Below are 17,731 nucleotides of genomic sequence, written 5' to 3'. Positions count from 1 at the left end.
AAAAAATCTGAGAATTATTGAATTATGAATCCACTATGTAACTTTTTACTTTCTGGTCTATTAAGTCAGAAGTACTGTTGCAAAAAGTATTTGCCTTGTCTATTTAAAACCATTATCCTATTTATGTACTATCCTTAGGTAAACGTGATTTTTAATTAATGTATTTATGAGTCCATTACCTTCAAGTCAGGGAAGCACTTCATGCTACCTGCTGGCAAAATTCCACTTTTTTTCTTACAGATTTCTTAAATTTTAGTTTTGAATATTACTTACTGTTTATGGCAATTAAGAATATTGAAAGTGGGGTGCTTCATGTTGAATCCTAGGTGCCAGCAAGATTCAGAAGAACTCTTGAAACTAGCAGCGTCTATAAGTGAAACCCTAGAAGAGAAGGTGAGTATTCAAAGTTAGGACCATCAAAAAAGGTGTAACATGATAAACATTCTATATATTAATATTCTCTTACCTTTCAGATCCCAGCTTTGCTGCTTATTGACTCTGTGACAGTAGGCAAGTTACTTAAATTTGTTCTGCTTTAGTTTATAAATCTATAAAACAGGGTTATCCTGTCTCTGAGTGTTACTGTGAACATTAAATGATTTAATTTTGTGAAGCGCTTAGAATCTGAGTATATGGCATATAGTAACTACTATTTTCTGCTCCTGCTATATTTTTAGTATTAGTATTATCTCTTGTGATTTACTTTATTAACCCACTGAAACTCACTGTATAGCTGTAAGTTTTCCTATAAATCATCTTTTTCCATTATATATTCATATCTCTTAATTGCATTTTGCATATCATGTTTGGACATATCACCTAGAAAACGATTTTTTCATGTCATGGTGCCAGTGTTTGCTGGCCAGTGGTTTCATTTTAGCAGATAACAATGTTAGCAGTGTTTGTGCACTTAGTTGAAAATTTTATAGTTTTTGTTATGGTATAAAAATGAGGGGGAAGTATAAAGTCTTAACATTAGTGGTTAAGAATAATATGATCTCATATTTTATGTGATTAAAACAAAGGAAATAACAAATGAACTGAAAACAGTGAGTCATTAACCACAAGTTAAAGACCTTTTATGTATGCGTATTTAGTGGTTACAGAAAAGTGCGAAAAGCTAGAAATAGATTGATGAAGTCTGTGATTACAAGGAATGATATGATTAGGGATTTATCAGATTTATTGAGATAAAACTTAGATATAGAAAATTTCACCCTTTTTAGATGTACAGTTATACAAAAATTTGTAGACAATTGAGCTGTGCACCATTAAAGTATATAGTCATATATCTACCACGATAATCAAGATATAAAACATTTCCATAAGGCCAGAAAATTTCCTCATGCCTCTTTATAATCATCTCCCTCTCCCCCAGCCAAACCATGGCAACCAGAATATTTTTGCCTTTTTTTTAGAATGTCATGTAAATGGAATCATGCAATATGTAGCCTTTTGAGTCTGGATTTTTTTTACTAATTATAATGAACTTGAGTTTAATCCATGTTGCATGTTCATTCCTATTTATTGGTTGAGTAAGTAGCCCATTGTATAAGTGTACCACAGTTTTTTTTTTCCCTGTACCAGCTGGACATTTGGGTTTCCAATGTGGGCAATTATGAATAAAGCCCCTACAAACATATGCATATAGATTTTGGTGTGGACATATGTTTTTATTTTTCTTGGGTAAACACCTAGTGGTGTATTACAGAGACAAATGATAGATACAGGTTTAGTTTTATAACAGACTGCCCAATTGTTTTGCAGAGTAGCTATACCATTTTGCATTTCCTCCAGAAATGTATGAGATTTTGAATTGCTCTGTATTCTCTCTATAATGGTGTATTATCTATTTGTTTGACTTTAGCCATTTTAAAGTGTGTGCATTGATATCTTGTTTTGGTTTTAATTTCCATTTCATTGATCATTATGAATTTGGTATCTTTTCATTTGCTTATTTGCCACTCATATCTCTTCTTTAATAAACTGTCCTTTTAAATCTTTGTTTTTTAATTAGGTAGGTTTTCTAATTGATTGAGTTCTTTATATATTCTGGATATCAATCCTTCATAGGATACATGTTTTGCAAATATTCTCTTCTAGTCCATGGCTCATCTTTTCATTTTATTACAGTGTCTTTAAGGAGCAGAAGGTTTTAATTTTGATAAACTTCAGTGTATCATTTTTTTGGTATGTGTTTTATACCTTCTTTTAAATCTAAGGTCACAGCTTCTGTCCTGTGTTTTCTTCCAGAATTTTTATAGTTTTGTGACTTCATTTTTGTATGCCATGCAAAGTATACAAGTGTAGGTCAAGTGTACACAACTGTACATTTTTAATTCATTGGACACAGTTTTATACTTTTGTGAGTTCATTTTTTCATACTTTGCCATGTATAGATCAAGATTAATTTTTTGGTATGTAGAATATCCAGTAATTCTAGCCCATTTATTGAAAAGGTAATTCTTTCCTTATTCTATATTCTGGGTATTCTTTGTCAATAACTTACTGACCACATATGTGTAGGGCTGTTTCTGAACTCAATGTTTTATCTTCCATTGGTTGTTTCTGTCTTCCATTGTTTTTTGCTAATATCATCCTATCTTGATTATTGTAGCTCTGTGGTAACTCTTGAAATCAAGTTTGGTCTCTAGTATATTTCTCCAAAGGAGCTCAGAATTACGTTTTTTTCTGAGTTCTTACGTGTTTTAAATATTTTTGGTAGCCTCCATACTTGAAAGGCAACTTAGCTGAATATAACATTCTAGGCCTTACTTTCTTTAGTGGTATCTTACTGTTGAGAAATAATGATGCCACCTTAATTTTTTACTCTTACAAGTAAGTCTAGCCTTTTTGCCTTGTAGTTTTGTATGTTTTTTTCACCTGTAAAGTGTATAATTTTAACTGATTGTATCTCAGAGTTGATCATTCAGTCCATTTTTCCCATATTATGAGCCCATTTTAATACATAGATTCAGATTTTCTTTTATTTTTTTCCTTTTGCGGGGAGAGGATTGGTGGTGGAATGGATTCCTTTAGTATTTAGTTGAATTTCTGATTGGAGGTGAGGTTTTTTTGTTTGTTTTCCCACATCTCTCAAGTGTTCTTTAAGGATATAATTCACTCAATCAGATTTCCACTGCCTTATAATTAGTTTGGAGGAGAAATTTTCATTGGCTGAAATGTTTTGATTCTAATTTTCTGTTTACTTCTTACATTACTTTTGTATAGTAAACTGTTTTTTGTCTATTTTGGGGGCAGGATAAGAGTTTTGGGTGCTTTTTTCAGATTTGTACTTCTAAAACTCCTTGTTCCCTTAGGATACTAGAAAGGGGTTTCTTTAATGGTTGGGTTTGTTTGTTTTTGGTGGTTAGGTATTGGTGTCTTGTAGATCTCTTTGATTTCTGCCAAATCATTAATTTCCTCTCTTCTTAATTTAGCTTTCTGCGTCAAAGAATGTCGCCCTTTTTCTATTTACATCATTGCCTCCCACTGAAGTTCTTTCGCCATAGGCAGTGCTGAGATCTGCCAGATTACATACGTGTTCAGTACTTTTTGCACTTAGTGCTAGGGCTTCTGTTTTCTCAGGATGATTTTGACTGTGGTTTGTCACTGTTCTCTTTTCATTCTCTTTTCTGTGGTTACACACTTCCTGCTCTCTGTGAAGGCTTATAGCATTGTGACGTCCAGAAGTAGTTTTGTTGGAGTTTGGTACTTATTTTTCTATTTACAGGTAATTTGAAGTTTATAATACTCTGTTTTCTAGTGATCCTGAAACCCTGCCACTGGTTTATTTCTCTTCTTTTGGATATGTATCTGTTTTTATAGATTGTTTAGGCAAATTTAGATTTGAGCTATTTATCCTAGGGCAACCAAAAATTCCCCAGATTTGAGTGTTTCTTTTTTTTTTTTAATATTTATCTTAAAAATTCTTTACTTAATTTGACAATGCAAAAAATGTTCACTATGTTCATAGATTTTAACTGTTCTAAACTTGGTCTCCATAGGCTTCTGGATGTTATAATACAAGCAAATATCTGGAAACATGTTGAAAATATTTTAACTTAAATAAATGCTAGAAACTGTGTACCTTTGTCATATTTCGTATCTATATTATTTTCTTCAGTTAACTTCAGTCCAGTGAATGACATTTTCCATTTTAAATTCCTATTTCATAGTGAACTTAACATTTCCAAATTTGAACTCACAAACATATTTCCCCTTCTTTTTCCAATAACTCCTCATATTTTCTAGTCTGTATCAAAATTTGTCAGAGTATCTTTGTTCAAAATTCGGAGCTACTCCCACTCATTCGGCCCTCTTTGGGTTTTCTCCTCTATATCTGTTTAATCATTGTGGCTGTAAAGAAGTTTTTGGAAATATTTCTAACCTTTATGTCTGCCTTCATTGTAGCTTAAGGTCCTCATACCTTATAACTTTTTCATTGAATCAGCCCCAGAACTGCTTACTTAAATTGAAATTATTCATCTCTTTACCACTCTGCTGCTGTATTATCCTACTTCTTTCATCATATGAGTTTTCTTCTCAAAAGCATCCAATGCTTCCTTTATTTTTTCTATCATGTCCAAAGTCAGCCATGGTCTTTGGTGTTCTTCATAGTCTAATCATACTCTAACATATGATCTTATTTTCTTCCTCTCATATAAAACGTGCAAATTCATTGCAGCTTTTTCAGTTTTACACACATTCCTTCTTCTTTGAGTTGCCATTTTCCCTGAACTGAATCCTTTCTACTTCAATTCTAATGCAATTCATTCTTCAACACTTAGTTCAGATTTAAAGTTTTCCCTATCCTTCTCTGCTCATTGTATCCATTATTTATCCTTTCCTATTCAGAACTTCTGCAGGACTAATATTTTATTTTTTTGACATTGTATTGTGTATAATTTATTTATTTTTTATAATTTACATCCAGCTTAGCACATGGTGCAACAATGATTTCAGGAGTAGATTCCTTAAGCCCTTACCCATTTAGCCCATCCCCCCTCCAGCAACCCTCTGTTTGTTCTCTATATTTAAAAGTCTCTTATATTTTGTCCCCCTCCCTGTTTTTATATTATTTTTGCTTCCATTCCCTTATGTTCATTCTTAATTAAAAAATAATAGAATCTTGGGAGATATTGTAACCTACTGGTAAGTTAGACTTTTAGGGCTCAGATTCTAGTTTCACTTATTAGCTATAAAATCATAAGGAAATTGCTTTTTCAAACTTCAGTTTTCTAATCTGTATGATAAAAATTATATTTCCTAGGATTGTTTTGAAAATTACATGTGGACTTAATAGACAACTCACACTAGGTGCTCACACAAATTACCTGCTTCTCTTTGCATTCTCATCATTATTTTTAATATTATCACTACACCAGTATCTCTGCATTCAGAAAGGGCACAGCTTAAATGAAAGTATAATCAGAGTTGAGTTTAGTGCTAAATAGTTGAAAAATAATGAGATATAGAACACTGAAATGGAGTGGAATAGTAAGTAGCTAGTAACGTCTTTTTGTATCACAAATATCTTTGAGAATGTAATAAAAGCCTTCTATTACCCCCTAAATGCACAAGTAGTGTTATTTTACATAGGATTTCAGAGCAGTTGAGCCCTATTTGAATCTTAAGGTTAAGATTCAGGTTACTAATGTTGAAAGAACAGGAAGAGAAAGAGAAGCCAGAGGTCATGAAAAGATCTTTCTCACAAATAAGAAATTGTGCTAAAACAATAGCTCCAGAATCCAATTCTCCAATATTTCCTTTAAAATGCTAATAAACAAATCTTATTTCAAGGACCATCATTTCAGTTTTTAAGTATGATAATGAGAACTTTATGATGATTGGCTCTTAAATATGCAAAATTACCATGTTACTCTCACTTTTTTTCTAACAATGTTAGTGCCTCATTATTTTTGACTCTTACTTTTTTCTTTTTTTTTTTTTTTTTTTTTTTTTTTTTTTTTTACTACTTCAGACGCCAGCTAAAAGCTCCTTATTTTTTTATGGATCAGTTTATTTTTATTTTCATTTATTTGGGATCAAGATTTTCCCATAGTTTCCATTAGAACAGTTTTTTAAAATTCTAGATGTTTATAAATACTGACTGACATCACAGAACTGATCTTTAACAAACGCTATAAATGGTAGATGTTCCAGTTAATCTTAAATTTTGCCCTAGTGTAACATATAGATTCAAAAAGCAAAAATGGGCAGTTACTGGTAAAGAGAAATACTGCTTAGGGTAACTAATATGCACTTGGATCTTTTATTATGAGATTGGAACTTTTTTAGGACTTAAAATCTAGTAGGAGAATTGAGTAGCTTTTTTAGAAGTTAAGCTACAGTAATTTAATAATTCTCACAGTAAACCATTGACATGTTGAGTATATATGTAAAAACTTGTGGGTTTTTTTTTTTAAGTTTATTTACTTATTTTGAAAGAGAGTATGTGTGTAATTGGGAGAGGAACGGAGAGAGAGGGAGAGAATCCCAAGTAGGCTCTCTGTGCTCTCAGCCGGCAGCCGGCAGGTGGTGGGGCAGGGGGAGGGGGAGGTAGGTAGTGCTCAACCTGAGCCCAAAATCAAGATTTGGACGCTTAACTGACTGAGCCACCCAGGCGCCCAAGATTATTATTTTTCATGGCTTGTGTTTCAGCCGGAAGTAAATGCTGACATTGTGCATTGGCTCTCTTGGACTGCTCAAGGTTTTTTACCCCCACTTGCTGCAGCAGTAGGAGGTGTTGCTAGCCAAGAAGTATTGAAAGCCGTAACAGGAAAGTTTTCTCCTTTGTGCCAGTGGGTAAGTTTTGTATTTCAATATTTTTATAGGCTTGAGATTGAATTTTCCACCCATGCAGTGAATGTTATGAATTAAAATATTAATATATTATAAAGGTAACCTCAAAATATATTTTTGATGCATTAGTTAGATGTGATACACCACCAAAATTTAACTCTCTAATTGAAACTGACAAGATTATTGGTTGAGGCTATTGGAATATAACCCAAAGTTGTAATCTAGGGTTGATTTTTTTCTCATTTGTGAGAGTGAAGGAATGAATTTTCTACCCTTATACTTAGTTTTCCAGTATGATTAGCTTAGCATTCAAGGACTCTCAGGACTTTTAAACAGTTGGATGGAATCTTTAGGCACCAGAAATCTTCAGAATCCTTTCCTAGGTTTAAACTCTAAAAGTAAAAGCATAGGAATGGTATAAGTTTGAGAACTATATAGGTAAATACATCTTAAGAAGGAATAAAAAATTATGCTTTTGTTACCGAAAAGAATAATTGGCAGAGGGTGTCAAAGGATACCCTTCAGGCCCTTTCCTTTTGAAACACTTTAACATTTTGAATATAACGTTTATCTTTTTTTATGTTTTAAAAAGTATCCATATAATGCTATTTTGCTGTTGAATTATTTGATTTATTTTAGTACAGAGTACAAGTTCAGTTGTAAATGTCTGGTTTAGATACAACTGTTAAGTATGTTACTAATGTAGATTCTGTCTTGTTATAATTAAGTAAATAACCATTTAACTAAGTTGAAATTTAGCCACATAAGTTACTTAAATGGAAATGAGAGTGAATTCTTTTTTTAATTAATTTCAATTTGTTGTTTTTGTTTTAATACTAAAACTGTGGCTTTCTAGGTCATTTCCTCTGGTATAGATTTGGAGGTGAAATTTTCCTTTTGTTTGTTGAAATTAGAATATACCATTTTTAAGATGGCTAAGTGACATGAATCAAATTATATCTTTTAACAGTTCCTTCAGGTTTAACCATTGTTTTAATGAAGTAATAATACAGGAATGTATACTGTATAAAAATCATATTTTTTAATGTATTAATCTGTTTTGGCATTTTTATCATTGTTTTCCTTAATGACTATTAAATAACCATGGAAGAGAAAAACCAATTTTTCTAGCAATTTAAGGTTTATACATTGTAAGTTGTGTTTTTGTCTTCTACTTTAAAGTTGTACATTGAAGCAGCAGATATTGTCCAATCCCTAGACAAACCTGAACGTGAAGAATTTCTCCCACGGTAATTCTGAATTTTTTCTTTATCTTTTCTTTCTCTCTTTTATGTTTATTTATTTTGAGAGAGAGAGAGAGTGTGTGAGTCAGGGAGTGACAGAGAGGGGGAGGGATAGAATCCCTAGCAGGTTCCATGCTGTCAGCACAGAGCCCAAAGCAGGTTTCGATCTTTCAAATCGTGGGATTATGACCTGAGCCACAGTCAAGAGTCAGACACTTAACCAACTGAGCCACCCACGTGCCCCTTTCTTTCTTTTTTTCCTAGTTGAATGTTTGTGAGAGGTAACTAGGTTAAAAGGGTTTGTGCTCAAATATGCATTTGTCTTAGATGTCTTTTCTTGTAACTTATTGACTTCTACAGTCATTTTTTCCTCTACTTAGAGGTTATTTTAAGTGTCAAAAGAATGCAATATCTCTTTACCATTTTATAAATAATGAATATAATGTTTTAAATTGTATACCATGATAATAGTTAGCATTCAAAACACCATTCTGGAAGCACCTGGGTGGCTTAGTCGGTTAAGCGTCCTACTCTTAATTTCGGCTCAGGTCATGATCTCGTGGTTGTTGAGATAGAGCCCTGTGTCAGGGCTCTCTAAATAAATAAGTAAATAAAGTCAAAACAAAACAAAATACCATTCTGAACTTAGATGAAAATAGATGCTCTCTGCAACTTTTATATTGACATCAGTCATTCTTCATCTTTTTGAGTCAAACCTCTGAGAAATAAAAGCTTATGGATTCATTCTACCCCAAATTCATATAATCCAAAGTTCTTCTTTCAATTTAAATTGTTAACAACTCCAAAGCTCCTCCATAGACTTCTCTACGAACCTTTATTAAAAATTCCTACCTTGGAAAACTGTCTTTTCTAGATAAACTGAAGTCACCTTTACATAAGTCATTTGAACATAGGATATTAAATCAAATGGAAAAAGAAAAAACTGATTTCTTAATGGGTTTTTTTTCCTCTTTGAAATAAGACAATTTTCCTTTAGATTGTCAGGAATTCTAGTGTATCCTATTTAAAATATACATTAAATTTGTATTAACAGTAGTGAAACTAAACAGTTTTTTTATGTCTTTCTGGTTTTTGATATGTATTATTTTCTGCAGAGGAGATAGATATGATGCCCTACGAGCTTGCATTGGAGACACTTTGTGTCAGAAGCTACAAAAGTTGAATATCTTCTTGGTAAGTATAAATAATGATGAGAATAATAAGTAGTACAGTCAAACTCCTATTGTGTACCATCAAATTAACTTATTAAAGCAAATTCGAGTCTTGAGTGAATACAATTCCTAAAGAGTAGACATTCAGTAAAAGTTTAAGACAGGAGTTTGCCAATTATGGCCCACAGGCGAAATCCTGCTGCCTATCTTTGTAAAAGGTGAAAGATTTATATGGTCTAAAAAAAATCCAGTGTACTGCTGCTGCCTATTTTTGTAAGTAAAGTTTCATTGGAAAACTGCCAAGCCCGTTCATTTATATATTGTTTGTGGCTTCTTTCATGTTATGATAGCAGAGGTGAGTAGTTATGACAGAAACCATATGGCCTACAAAACAGAAAATATTTATCTGGCCCTTTACAAAAAATATTTGTCAATGCCTAGTATAAAAACAATACATTTAAAATTAAAATATGAGTATGATAGTTTGGAAATAAATGATTTTCTAGAAATACATTAAAAATTAGGTTTGGGATATTTTTCCATGTTTTAAAATTTTTTCTTACCGCATGAAGGAAGATATAGGTAAAATCTGACTTTCTTAAATGTCTTGGTGCATTAGCAGGATATCTCTCCCTGATACAAAAAAAACTCCTTTTCTTGTCATTTATGGGTTTTTTAATCATAGTCAGTTCTAAAAATAATTCTAATTTTTAGTAATAATTTTTTAAATAATGTTTTGAATGTCAGCAACTGTTGCTAAGCTTTTACATACATATAGAAATTCTTAGAGGGGCGCCTGGGTGGCGCAGTCGGTTAAGCGGCCGACTTCAGCCAGGTCACGATCTCGCGGTCCGTGAGTTCGAGCCCCGCGTCGGGCTCTGTGCTGATGGCTCAGAGCCTGGAGCCTGTTTCCGATTCTGTGTCTCCCTCTCTCTCTGCCCCTCCCCCGTTCATGCTCTGTCTCTCTCTGTCCCAAAAAAAATAAAAATAAACGTTGAAAAAAAAAAAAAAAAGAAATTCTTAGAAAATCTCCATCAAATGAATTTTGAAAATTATTTGTAAATAAAAAATCTTTTTCATTAAAATGCTGCACTGATATTTTGTGGTGTTTGTTTCTATCTCATAGAAAAATGAGCTCAACTGTTAGCTTTTGTTGGAGTGTCTTCTGTTTAAAGGAAGTGTAAATATTATGCTTTTTTTTACTTGATTTATATATTTTTAACTGTACCAGTTATAATAGTATCATAAATTAATTAAAGTAAAATGAATCGCAGATGTTCAAGTTATTTTTAAAAGTATGTATATATTATAAATTGTCATTTGAAGTAAGTTTAAGATGAAATTTCTCTTTAGTTAGTAGTTTTGGTTTTATTTAATCGGTTATATTTCATTTTTCTTCTCCATAGGTAGGATGTGGAGCCATAGGCTGTGAAATGTTAAAAAATTTTGCTTTACTTGGTGTTGGCACAGGCAAAGAAAAAGGAATGGTAAGACATAAATCCTTGAGGGGCTCCCGGGTAGCTCAGTCAGTTAAGTGTCCAACTTCGGCTCATGTCATGATCTCACGGTTCTTGAGTTTGAGCCCTGCATTGGGTTCTCTGCTGTCAGTGCAGAGCCTACTTCAGATCCTCTGTCTCCCTCTCTCTCTGCCCCTCCCCACTCTCTTTTAAAAGTAAACATTTACACCAAAAGATATAAATCCTTGAGAGTTAAATTTTTATATTTCTGTTGCTGCCCATTTTTTAACTGTATTTGACTGCATAGAGCTGAAATACTGATTTCTGAGGAGAAAGACTTAAGCTAGAAATTGAAAGATTCTGATTTTAGCCTGACCACTGTTCAAAAGATATGTGACCCTATGGCAACATATTTTTAATTCTCTGTTCCTCAATTTCTTTCTCTAATACTATGAAACCGATATATGTACTTCATAGCACATAATGTAATTATGAAGATCAAATGTGAAAGGGCTCTGCAAACCATAAAGCACATTAGAATTGTTACTATTTCTATTAATATTTCTTATTAATTATTAGATAAATCTTTAAGATAGAAGAAGCTAACATTAGAAAGTGGCAGAGTTCTCAGGTATAGTTTCAATTAGTGATTATCAAAAGGAGAGGGAATAATACAAACTTCGGTGTACAATTTAAATTCTAAAGGTGATAAATGTGAGTTAATTGGGTAGCCATGTCTTATATTTAAATAAAAATATGTCACTGATTTTGTTTTGCCCTTAAGATATAAACTAGCTTCCCAGAGTAGTGATTTATCATAGTGACTAACAGTAAATAATGAAATGGCTAAAATTTGTATACTAGCTCACATTTTATAATTTATAAAGCCTGGCTTAATATTCTACTTAAAAAGGGCATTTATTACTATCACAGTTATAGGCAGATGTTCTTACATATGATATTATTCCTGCTTTGCATTTCCTAAGTTGTGTTTCACAAACCACTATTCTTTAAAATCTATTTCTTTAAAAAAAAAATCTTGCTTACCTAAGTTTGGGAATCACCTGAATACCTTAACTCCTTGGAAATTTATAATGCATAATGCCTGTCAGCATATAAAGATCAGGAAAAGAATTACAGCATATAAAGGTCAGGAAAAGAATTGTAGTAAACAAACATACCGACTTCAGGTAACAAAAAGTAAGTTAATGTGCACGGATCTCTATCTTACTGCAAATACATAGACTCGCTATATAAATTACTCTTTTTTTAAAGTGTTTACATATGTAGCCAAACTAAGAAGAAGGAAAAAGAAGTCCCTAGGAACCAAGAGAGAAATTAATTCCTGAGCTAAACCTGTGATTATTCATAAGTGTTTCAATCTTGAGTATATCCAAAACATTAAGTAGAGAAGTAACTCATGAGAAACTGTTAACTAAAAGCACGTACCACACTGGTATATGGAACCCAACATTATATAAAAATTTATCCAAGCAGAGTCATGCCTGGGTGGCTCAGTTGGTTAAGCATCCAACTCTTGATTTTGACTCAAGTCATGATGTCATGGTTCATGAGATCACGTCTCGCATGAGCTCTGCGCTGAGCCTCCTTGGGATTCTCTTTCCCTCTCTCTCTCTGCTCCTCCCCTGCTCATGTACACACGCTTTCTCTTTCAGTGTAAGTAGATATTTGTTTTCTAAAAAATATTTCTTAAAAAAAAAAAACTTTAAGCAGAGAGAAGAATGTAACAAATAAGACCATTAAAATCAACAGAGCTCTGACTAAAATAAATGTAAAACTGCATCATGGTGATACCTTAACACCAAGAGTACATAGAACTGTGCAGAGAAATGAACATCCATTCAAGACAATTCATAATAAAAAAAATGACAATCCACTAGAAAAAAGGCACCACTTGGAAGAATAATCAGCCAATGAAAACAGAAGATTAGCTAAGAACTGTAGATAACAGGAGTGCTACAAATAATAGAACAAACAGGGGTGCCTGGGTGGCTCAGTTGGTTAAGCGTCCAGCTCTTGATTTTAGCTCAGGTCACAATCTCATAGTTAGTGAGTTTGAGTCCTGCATCAAGCTCTGTGCTGACAGCGTGGAGTCTGCTTGAGATTCTCTCTCTCTCAAAAATGAATAAACTTAAAAAGATAATAACAGAACAAACAAATGTTAAAGTTTGAAATGACCAAAGGTGAAAAAAAAAGAAAAAAGAAATAGAAACATGAGGGGGCGGGGGGAAAACACTAAGTTTTATAAAAAGCCAGATAAGAATTTCTGTATAGTCCAGTGAACTTAAAATTCATATATAGCTAAAGTGAGAATTGATGAATAGAAGATATGCACCCAGAATGTAGTGCAGAAAGATACCTTGTTTTAATGAAAAAAGATGCATTTGCATGATCCAACATAAGTATAGTAGAACTTTCAGAAAGAGTGAAGATAATGAAGAAGCAATATATTCCAAGGATAATGACAAAAGTTTCCAGAGTTAGAAACAGCTGTGTTGAGATTGCAAAGGTAAACTGGTCACCAAATCAAAGGCAAAGATAAAAAAAGAGTTTACCGTATAGATTTCTCATCAGCAATAAATGCACACCTAAAGATAGGAAAGGGTATCTTCATAATGTAAGGGAAAAGTAACCTAGATTTCTATACCCAGCTAAATTATCTTTCAAGAGAAGTAAAAATAACTGACAAGTGAAATGATGAAAGGTTATCACTTAATTGATTCTCGTTGAAAGAACTATTAGATAACATGGACAGTGCATAAAGCAAGGATAAGTAGTGGCAGCCTTTGTCAGCCTTCTCAGATTTAAATAAGCACTGAGGGTTTTTTTAACCTTTAATTAAAATATTGACTTTAGGGATGGGATGATTCAAAATAAGTAAAATGCTGTTCATTGATAAGGAAGGTGGAAGGGAGATTTCAAATATCCTGATTGTTCAGGAGGAAGACAGAAATTATCATTAATTTTAGATCTTAAGTCACATGTGCATGTGAAAATTTTGGGTGTAACCACATAGAAACAAATGTTTAACTTCTGAACCAATTCAGTGAGGAATGTAGGGGATTGGAATTAAGGAAACTTAAGCCAAAAAAAAAAAAATGGAAATGGATGAAAAGTGGGGTCAGGGAGGAGGTAGGAAAAAAAGGCTTATATCCATAATCACAATAATTATATATTGTTTAAACTTATTGTTAAAAGACATTTTCTGTTTGGTGCTTTTTTTTTCTTATTTAAAGGAGATACTCTGGGGCACCTGGATGGCTCAGTTGGTTGGGCATCTGACTGTATCTGACTTTGGTTCAGGTCATGATCTCACAGATCATGAGTTCAAGCCCCATGTGGGACTCTGTTGTCAGCACAGAGCTGGCTTTGGATCCTCTATATCCCACACCACCTCCCTTCCCCCAGTTGTGCATGCCTGCGCACACACTCTAAAAACAAATAAACTTAAAAAATAAAAGACACACTCTAACACATATAGAAATGTTGAAAACAACCCCCCAAAAAACATATATTCAGGAAATACCAGTTGAAAGAAAGTGAATGTGTTTGTGAACGTCAGTCAACATCTAACATCTTAAACACTCTGGAGAAATACTGCTTCTAGTCAATTTCGTACAAATGCCAACTTAAGGGACAAACGCATTATCAGTATTTTTCTGAGTATCTTGGAGCTGCTTTTTTTCATCTTATTCCTTGGAATGTCTGCAAACTTTTTCTTAAAGGACCAGATTGCAGCTCTTCTTGACTTGTGAACCAAGGGTCTCTGTCACAACTACTCAGCTCTGCAATTATAGTGTGACAACAGCCATAGACAATACTTCAAACAAATGGCATGACAGTGTTTCAACAAAATTTATTTACAAAACCAGGCAGCCTGCCTGCACTGTAGTTTGTAGACCTCTGCTTTAGCAAGATTTCCTTTCAAATTGGAACATGTAAGCATTCTTTTCCAAATTTGTTGCAATTGAAAACAAGTATGTTTAGAAAGAAGAAATATGTTTAACTCCTCTATGGCTAATCTATTACATGTTTCTAAAATGTGATGGTGATGTTTTAGTCTCCATTTTGTTTTGAATAATTAGAAAAAAGTTTTGAACATGAATTGCCATCAGTTTCAGCTGTCTTGTTTAACATGTTCCTGTGCTAAACATTAATTATAGTTAAATATAGTATAAAAACATTAGCATTGGTAACCATTGGAATATTTGTATTATAACTTCTACCACCTAAAATAATTAGCATAATTGTTTTAGTCTTTCTGAGAAAAGCAAAATCAATTTAAATTTTTCTCTGACATGATTTCAGCTTTTTTCTTTACTTGATACTAGGTTACAGTTACAGATCCTGACTTGATAGAAAAATCCAACTTAAATAGACAGTTCCTGTTTCGTCCTCACCACATACAGGTTTGTTGCTACTGTTTCAAATTTAAATAATCTATTGTGTTCCACAAAAAAGAGAGTTTGTTTTTTTATAAATAGAAAATTGCACTTGAGCAAACCTTATGTGTTTTTATTTTATTAGAATCTCTCAAATTATCAAACAATGGGAATGACATTTGAGGAAAAATATAAAATTATTTTTTAATATAAAAATTGGGTTTTGCATTGATTTTGGTTGTAAGTTGTAAATCATGGGCAGTATGTTTTTCATTTTATAATCAAGGTGTATGTACATATGTAATCTTAGAAACTAAGCTTGCAGAGACAGATTTCCTAATTTAAGGTTTTACTAAATCACACATTTGGCACTCTTTTTTGGAAGGAAGGGGAGTCTTTATTACCAAATAGGTAAAGTTTAGTGCTTAGAATTTTTTGCTCTTTGATCTTGCTTGACTATTTAATTAACATCCTCTTCCATTGTAAAATATTCCTGGTTTTCAGTCTTTTTCATAGAGATCAAAATATTTCAGTCAAGAAAAGAACCACTTTAGGCAGTCAGGCATATTTGCTTTTTCTTTAGAAATGTTTTTGCACTTTATTTTTCAATAGCCCATTGATAATCTTGGTAAACTAAGGAATGTCATGAACAGAAAAGTAATAACTAAAACAGATGGTATAGTTAACCTAATTGCCTCACCTATCCAAATACAAAAAAAAAAAAAAAAATTAATAAGGTCTATCAGGAACCAAAATATATGTCACAAAATTCATTTATTTTGTGCATTTTACTTACAGAAGAACTGTTAAGGTCTGTTTATTCTTATTTTACTGAGTTCTAACAAAGTTTGCAATTTGCCTACATGCTTGACAGCACTGAGAAGTAAATACATGTCAAGGGGACTCTCTTATAAAACTAAAATGTATATTATTTCTTTAATATCTCCATCCAGAAATAGTAGTATTTTTTAAATTTTAGTACTAGTGTGTTAACTTTGCATACCTCTGAGAGCTCATTTTCTGCAGTTAGGATTTCTAATATTTCAATGAATTCACTGTTCTTATTTTTTCTAGGCACATATCTAGTTTAAACCTTCATATTAGAAGGAATTGTACCTTTAATAACTGATATTTTAAGAACTCTAAAGAACAATAGCTATAAAATAGAGGTTGTTTAGATTTCCATTAGTAAATTGTTAATTATTCAGACTAATATGGATTGTTAAATGTACAATGAATGCAATGTCCACAAACCAAAAATGAAAGCTGGTCTCATTACTTTACTCTCATGTAAAAAATGTAAGTTCTGTCATGGCCTAGCTTTTCTGTTTAATATTTATTATTTCTGTTTTTGTTTGTTATTTGTTTAGAAACCTAAAAGCTATACTGCTGCTGACGCAACCCTGAAAATAAATCCTCAATTCAAGATAGATGCACACTTGAACAAAGTATGTCCAGCCACTGAGGCTATTTACAATGATGAGTTCTATACTAAACAAGATATAATTATTACAGCATTAGATAATGTGGAAGCCAGGAGATATGTAGACAGGTATGTTCTTGAAATACAGATTCATAAAAATTGTCTTTTCTTTTGTTATCACTTCTTTTCCACACCTATTTATTGAAAAGTTATCCAATTTCCTGATTATTCTTTGTATTTCTATTGTAGTTCTCCTTGAATCCAATCCTTTTTATGATTTCCCATTATACCTAGGATAAAATTCAAAATCTTTAACACGGCCTAAATGTTTTTTGTAGAGTGTCTGCCATTTGTCTATCACTCCAGCTTAAAATTTACCTATTTGCTGGCTCCCCTTATTCCAGCTACACATTTCTTCTTTGAGTTCTTATAAGGCATCCAACGCTTTTTCACTTAAGAGTGAGAGTACATACTCTCGTTCAGACTCAGGAAATTGTTTACCTTGTTCTAAAACTCCTGACTCCAAATCTGCCTACTTTGGTTTATTTTCACATCCTTTCAGTTTTAGCCTAAATGTTTTTATTCAAAGAGACTTTCTTTAATGACTCAATTCTGTAGATCCCCGTATGGTAATCAGCATTTGTTTTTTCCCCTTATAGTGTTTATTTTTATTGATATATTTAATTAATATTTGTTAGCTCACTAAATCATTTATTAAAGGACCATTTATTTTCCCATCACTGCCCAACACTTCCCATCAGTGCCCAACACATTCGGTAAATAGTTGTTAAATAAGTAGATGAATGAATGACTATCATGTGTACACCTTACTAATTTTTCTTACATCTTTATATGACTCTTTAATGTTACGGCTCTAGTTGAGCAAATTTATTAAACGGAGGAAAATTTGCCAGTCTAGAGTGTAGTTAAAAGTTTATTGTCTTGGGGGCGTCTGGGTGGCTCAGTCAGTTGGGCGGCCAACTACAGCTCACGTCATGATCTCAGCGTCTGTGAGTTTGAGCCGCGCATCCGGCTCTGTGCTGACAGCTCAGAGCCTGGAGCCTGCTTCACATTCTGTGTCTCCCTCTCTCTCTGCCCCTTCCCTGCTTGTTCTTGGTCTCTCTCTCTCTCTCTGAAAAATAATAAACATTAAAAAAAAATTTTTTTTTTTAAAGTTTATTGTCTTGGGCAGAGGAAGGAAGAATAAAAACTTTAAGAAATTAAAGTG

General features: G+C 32.8%; 1 protein-coding gene across 2 annotated transcripts in view; it reads left to right on the top strand.

Moving 5' to 3' along the window:
* Nucleotides 1-17,731, top strand: part of UBA6 (ubiquitin like modifier activating enzyme 6) — an 89,641-nt gene that overhangs the window by 51,502 nt on the left and 20,408 nt on the right. For both annotated transcript variants that reach the window (XM_047090705.1, XM_047090706.1), the window contains 7 exons: nucleotides 327-393; nucleotides 6,664-6,807; nucleotides 7,987-8,054; nucleotides 9,164-9,242; nucleotides 10,627-10,707; nucleotides 15,030-15,107; nucleotides 16,451-16,632. In XM_047090705.1, coding sequence (XP_046946661.1) covers nucleotides 327-393; nucleotides 6,664-6,807; nucleotides 7,987-8,054; nucleotides 9,164-9,242; nucleotides 10,627-10,707; nucleotides 15,030-15,107; nucleotides 16,451-16,632 — 699 coding nt within the window. The remainder of the gene's footprint in view (nucleotides 1-326; nucleotides 394-6,663; nucleotides 6,808-7,986; nucleotides 8,055-9,163; nucleotides 9,243-10,626; nucleotides 10,708-15,029; nucleotides 15,108-16,450; nucleotides 16,633-17,731) is intronic.

Source organism: Lynx rufus, unplaced genomic scaffold (genome assembly GCF_022079265.1).
Source record: "Lynx rufus isolate CCGP_SWC_20201006 ecotype Redwood Valley unplaced genomic scaffold, mLynRuf1.p SCAF_3, whole genome shotgun sequence".
Classification (NCBI taxonomy): domain Eukaryota; kingdom Metazoa; phylum Chordata; class Mammalia; order Carnivora; family Felidae; genus Lynx; species Lynx rufus.
The sequence above is the reverse complement of the archived record's forward strand: the minus strand, read 5'-3'. Positions and strand labels throughout refer to the sequence as shown.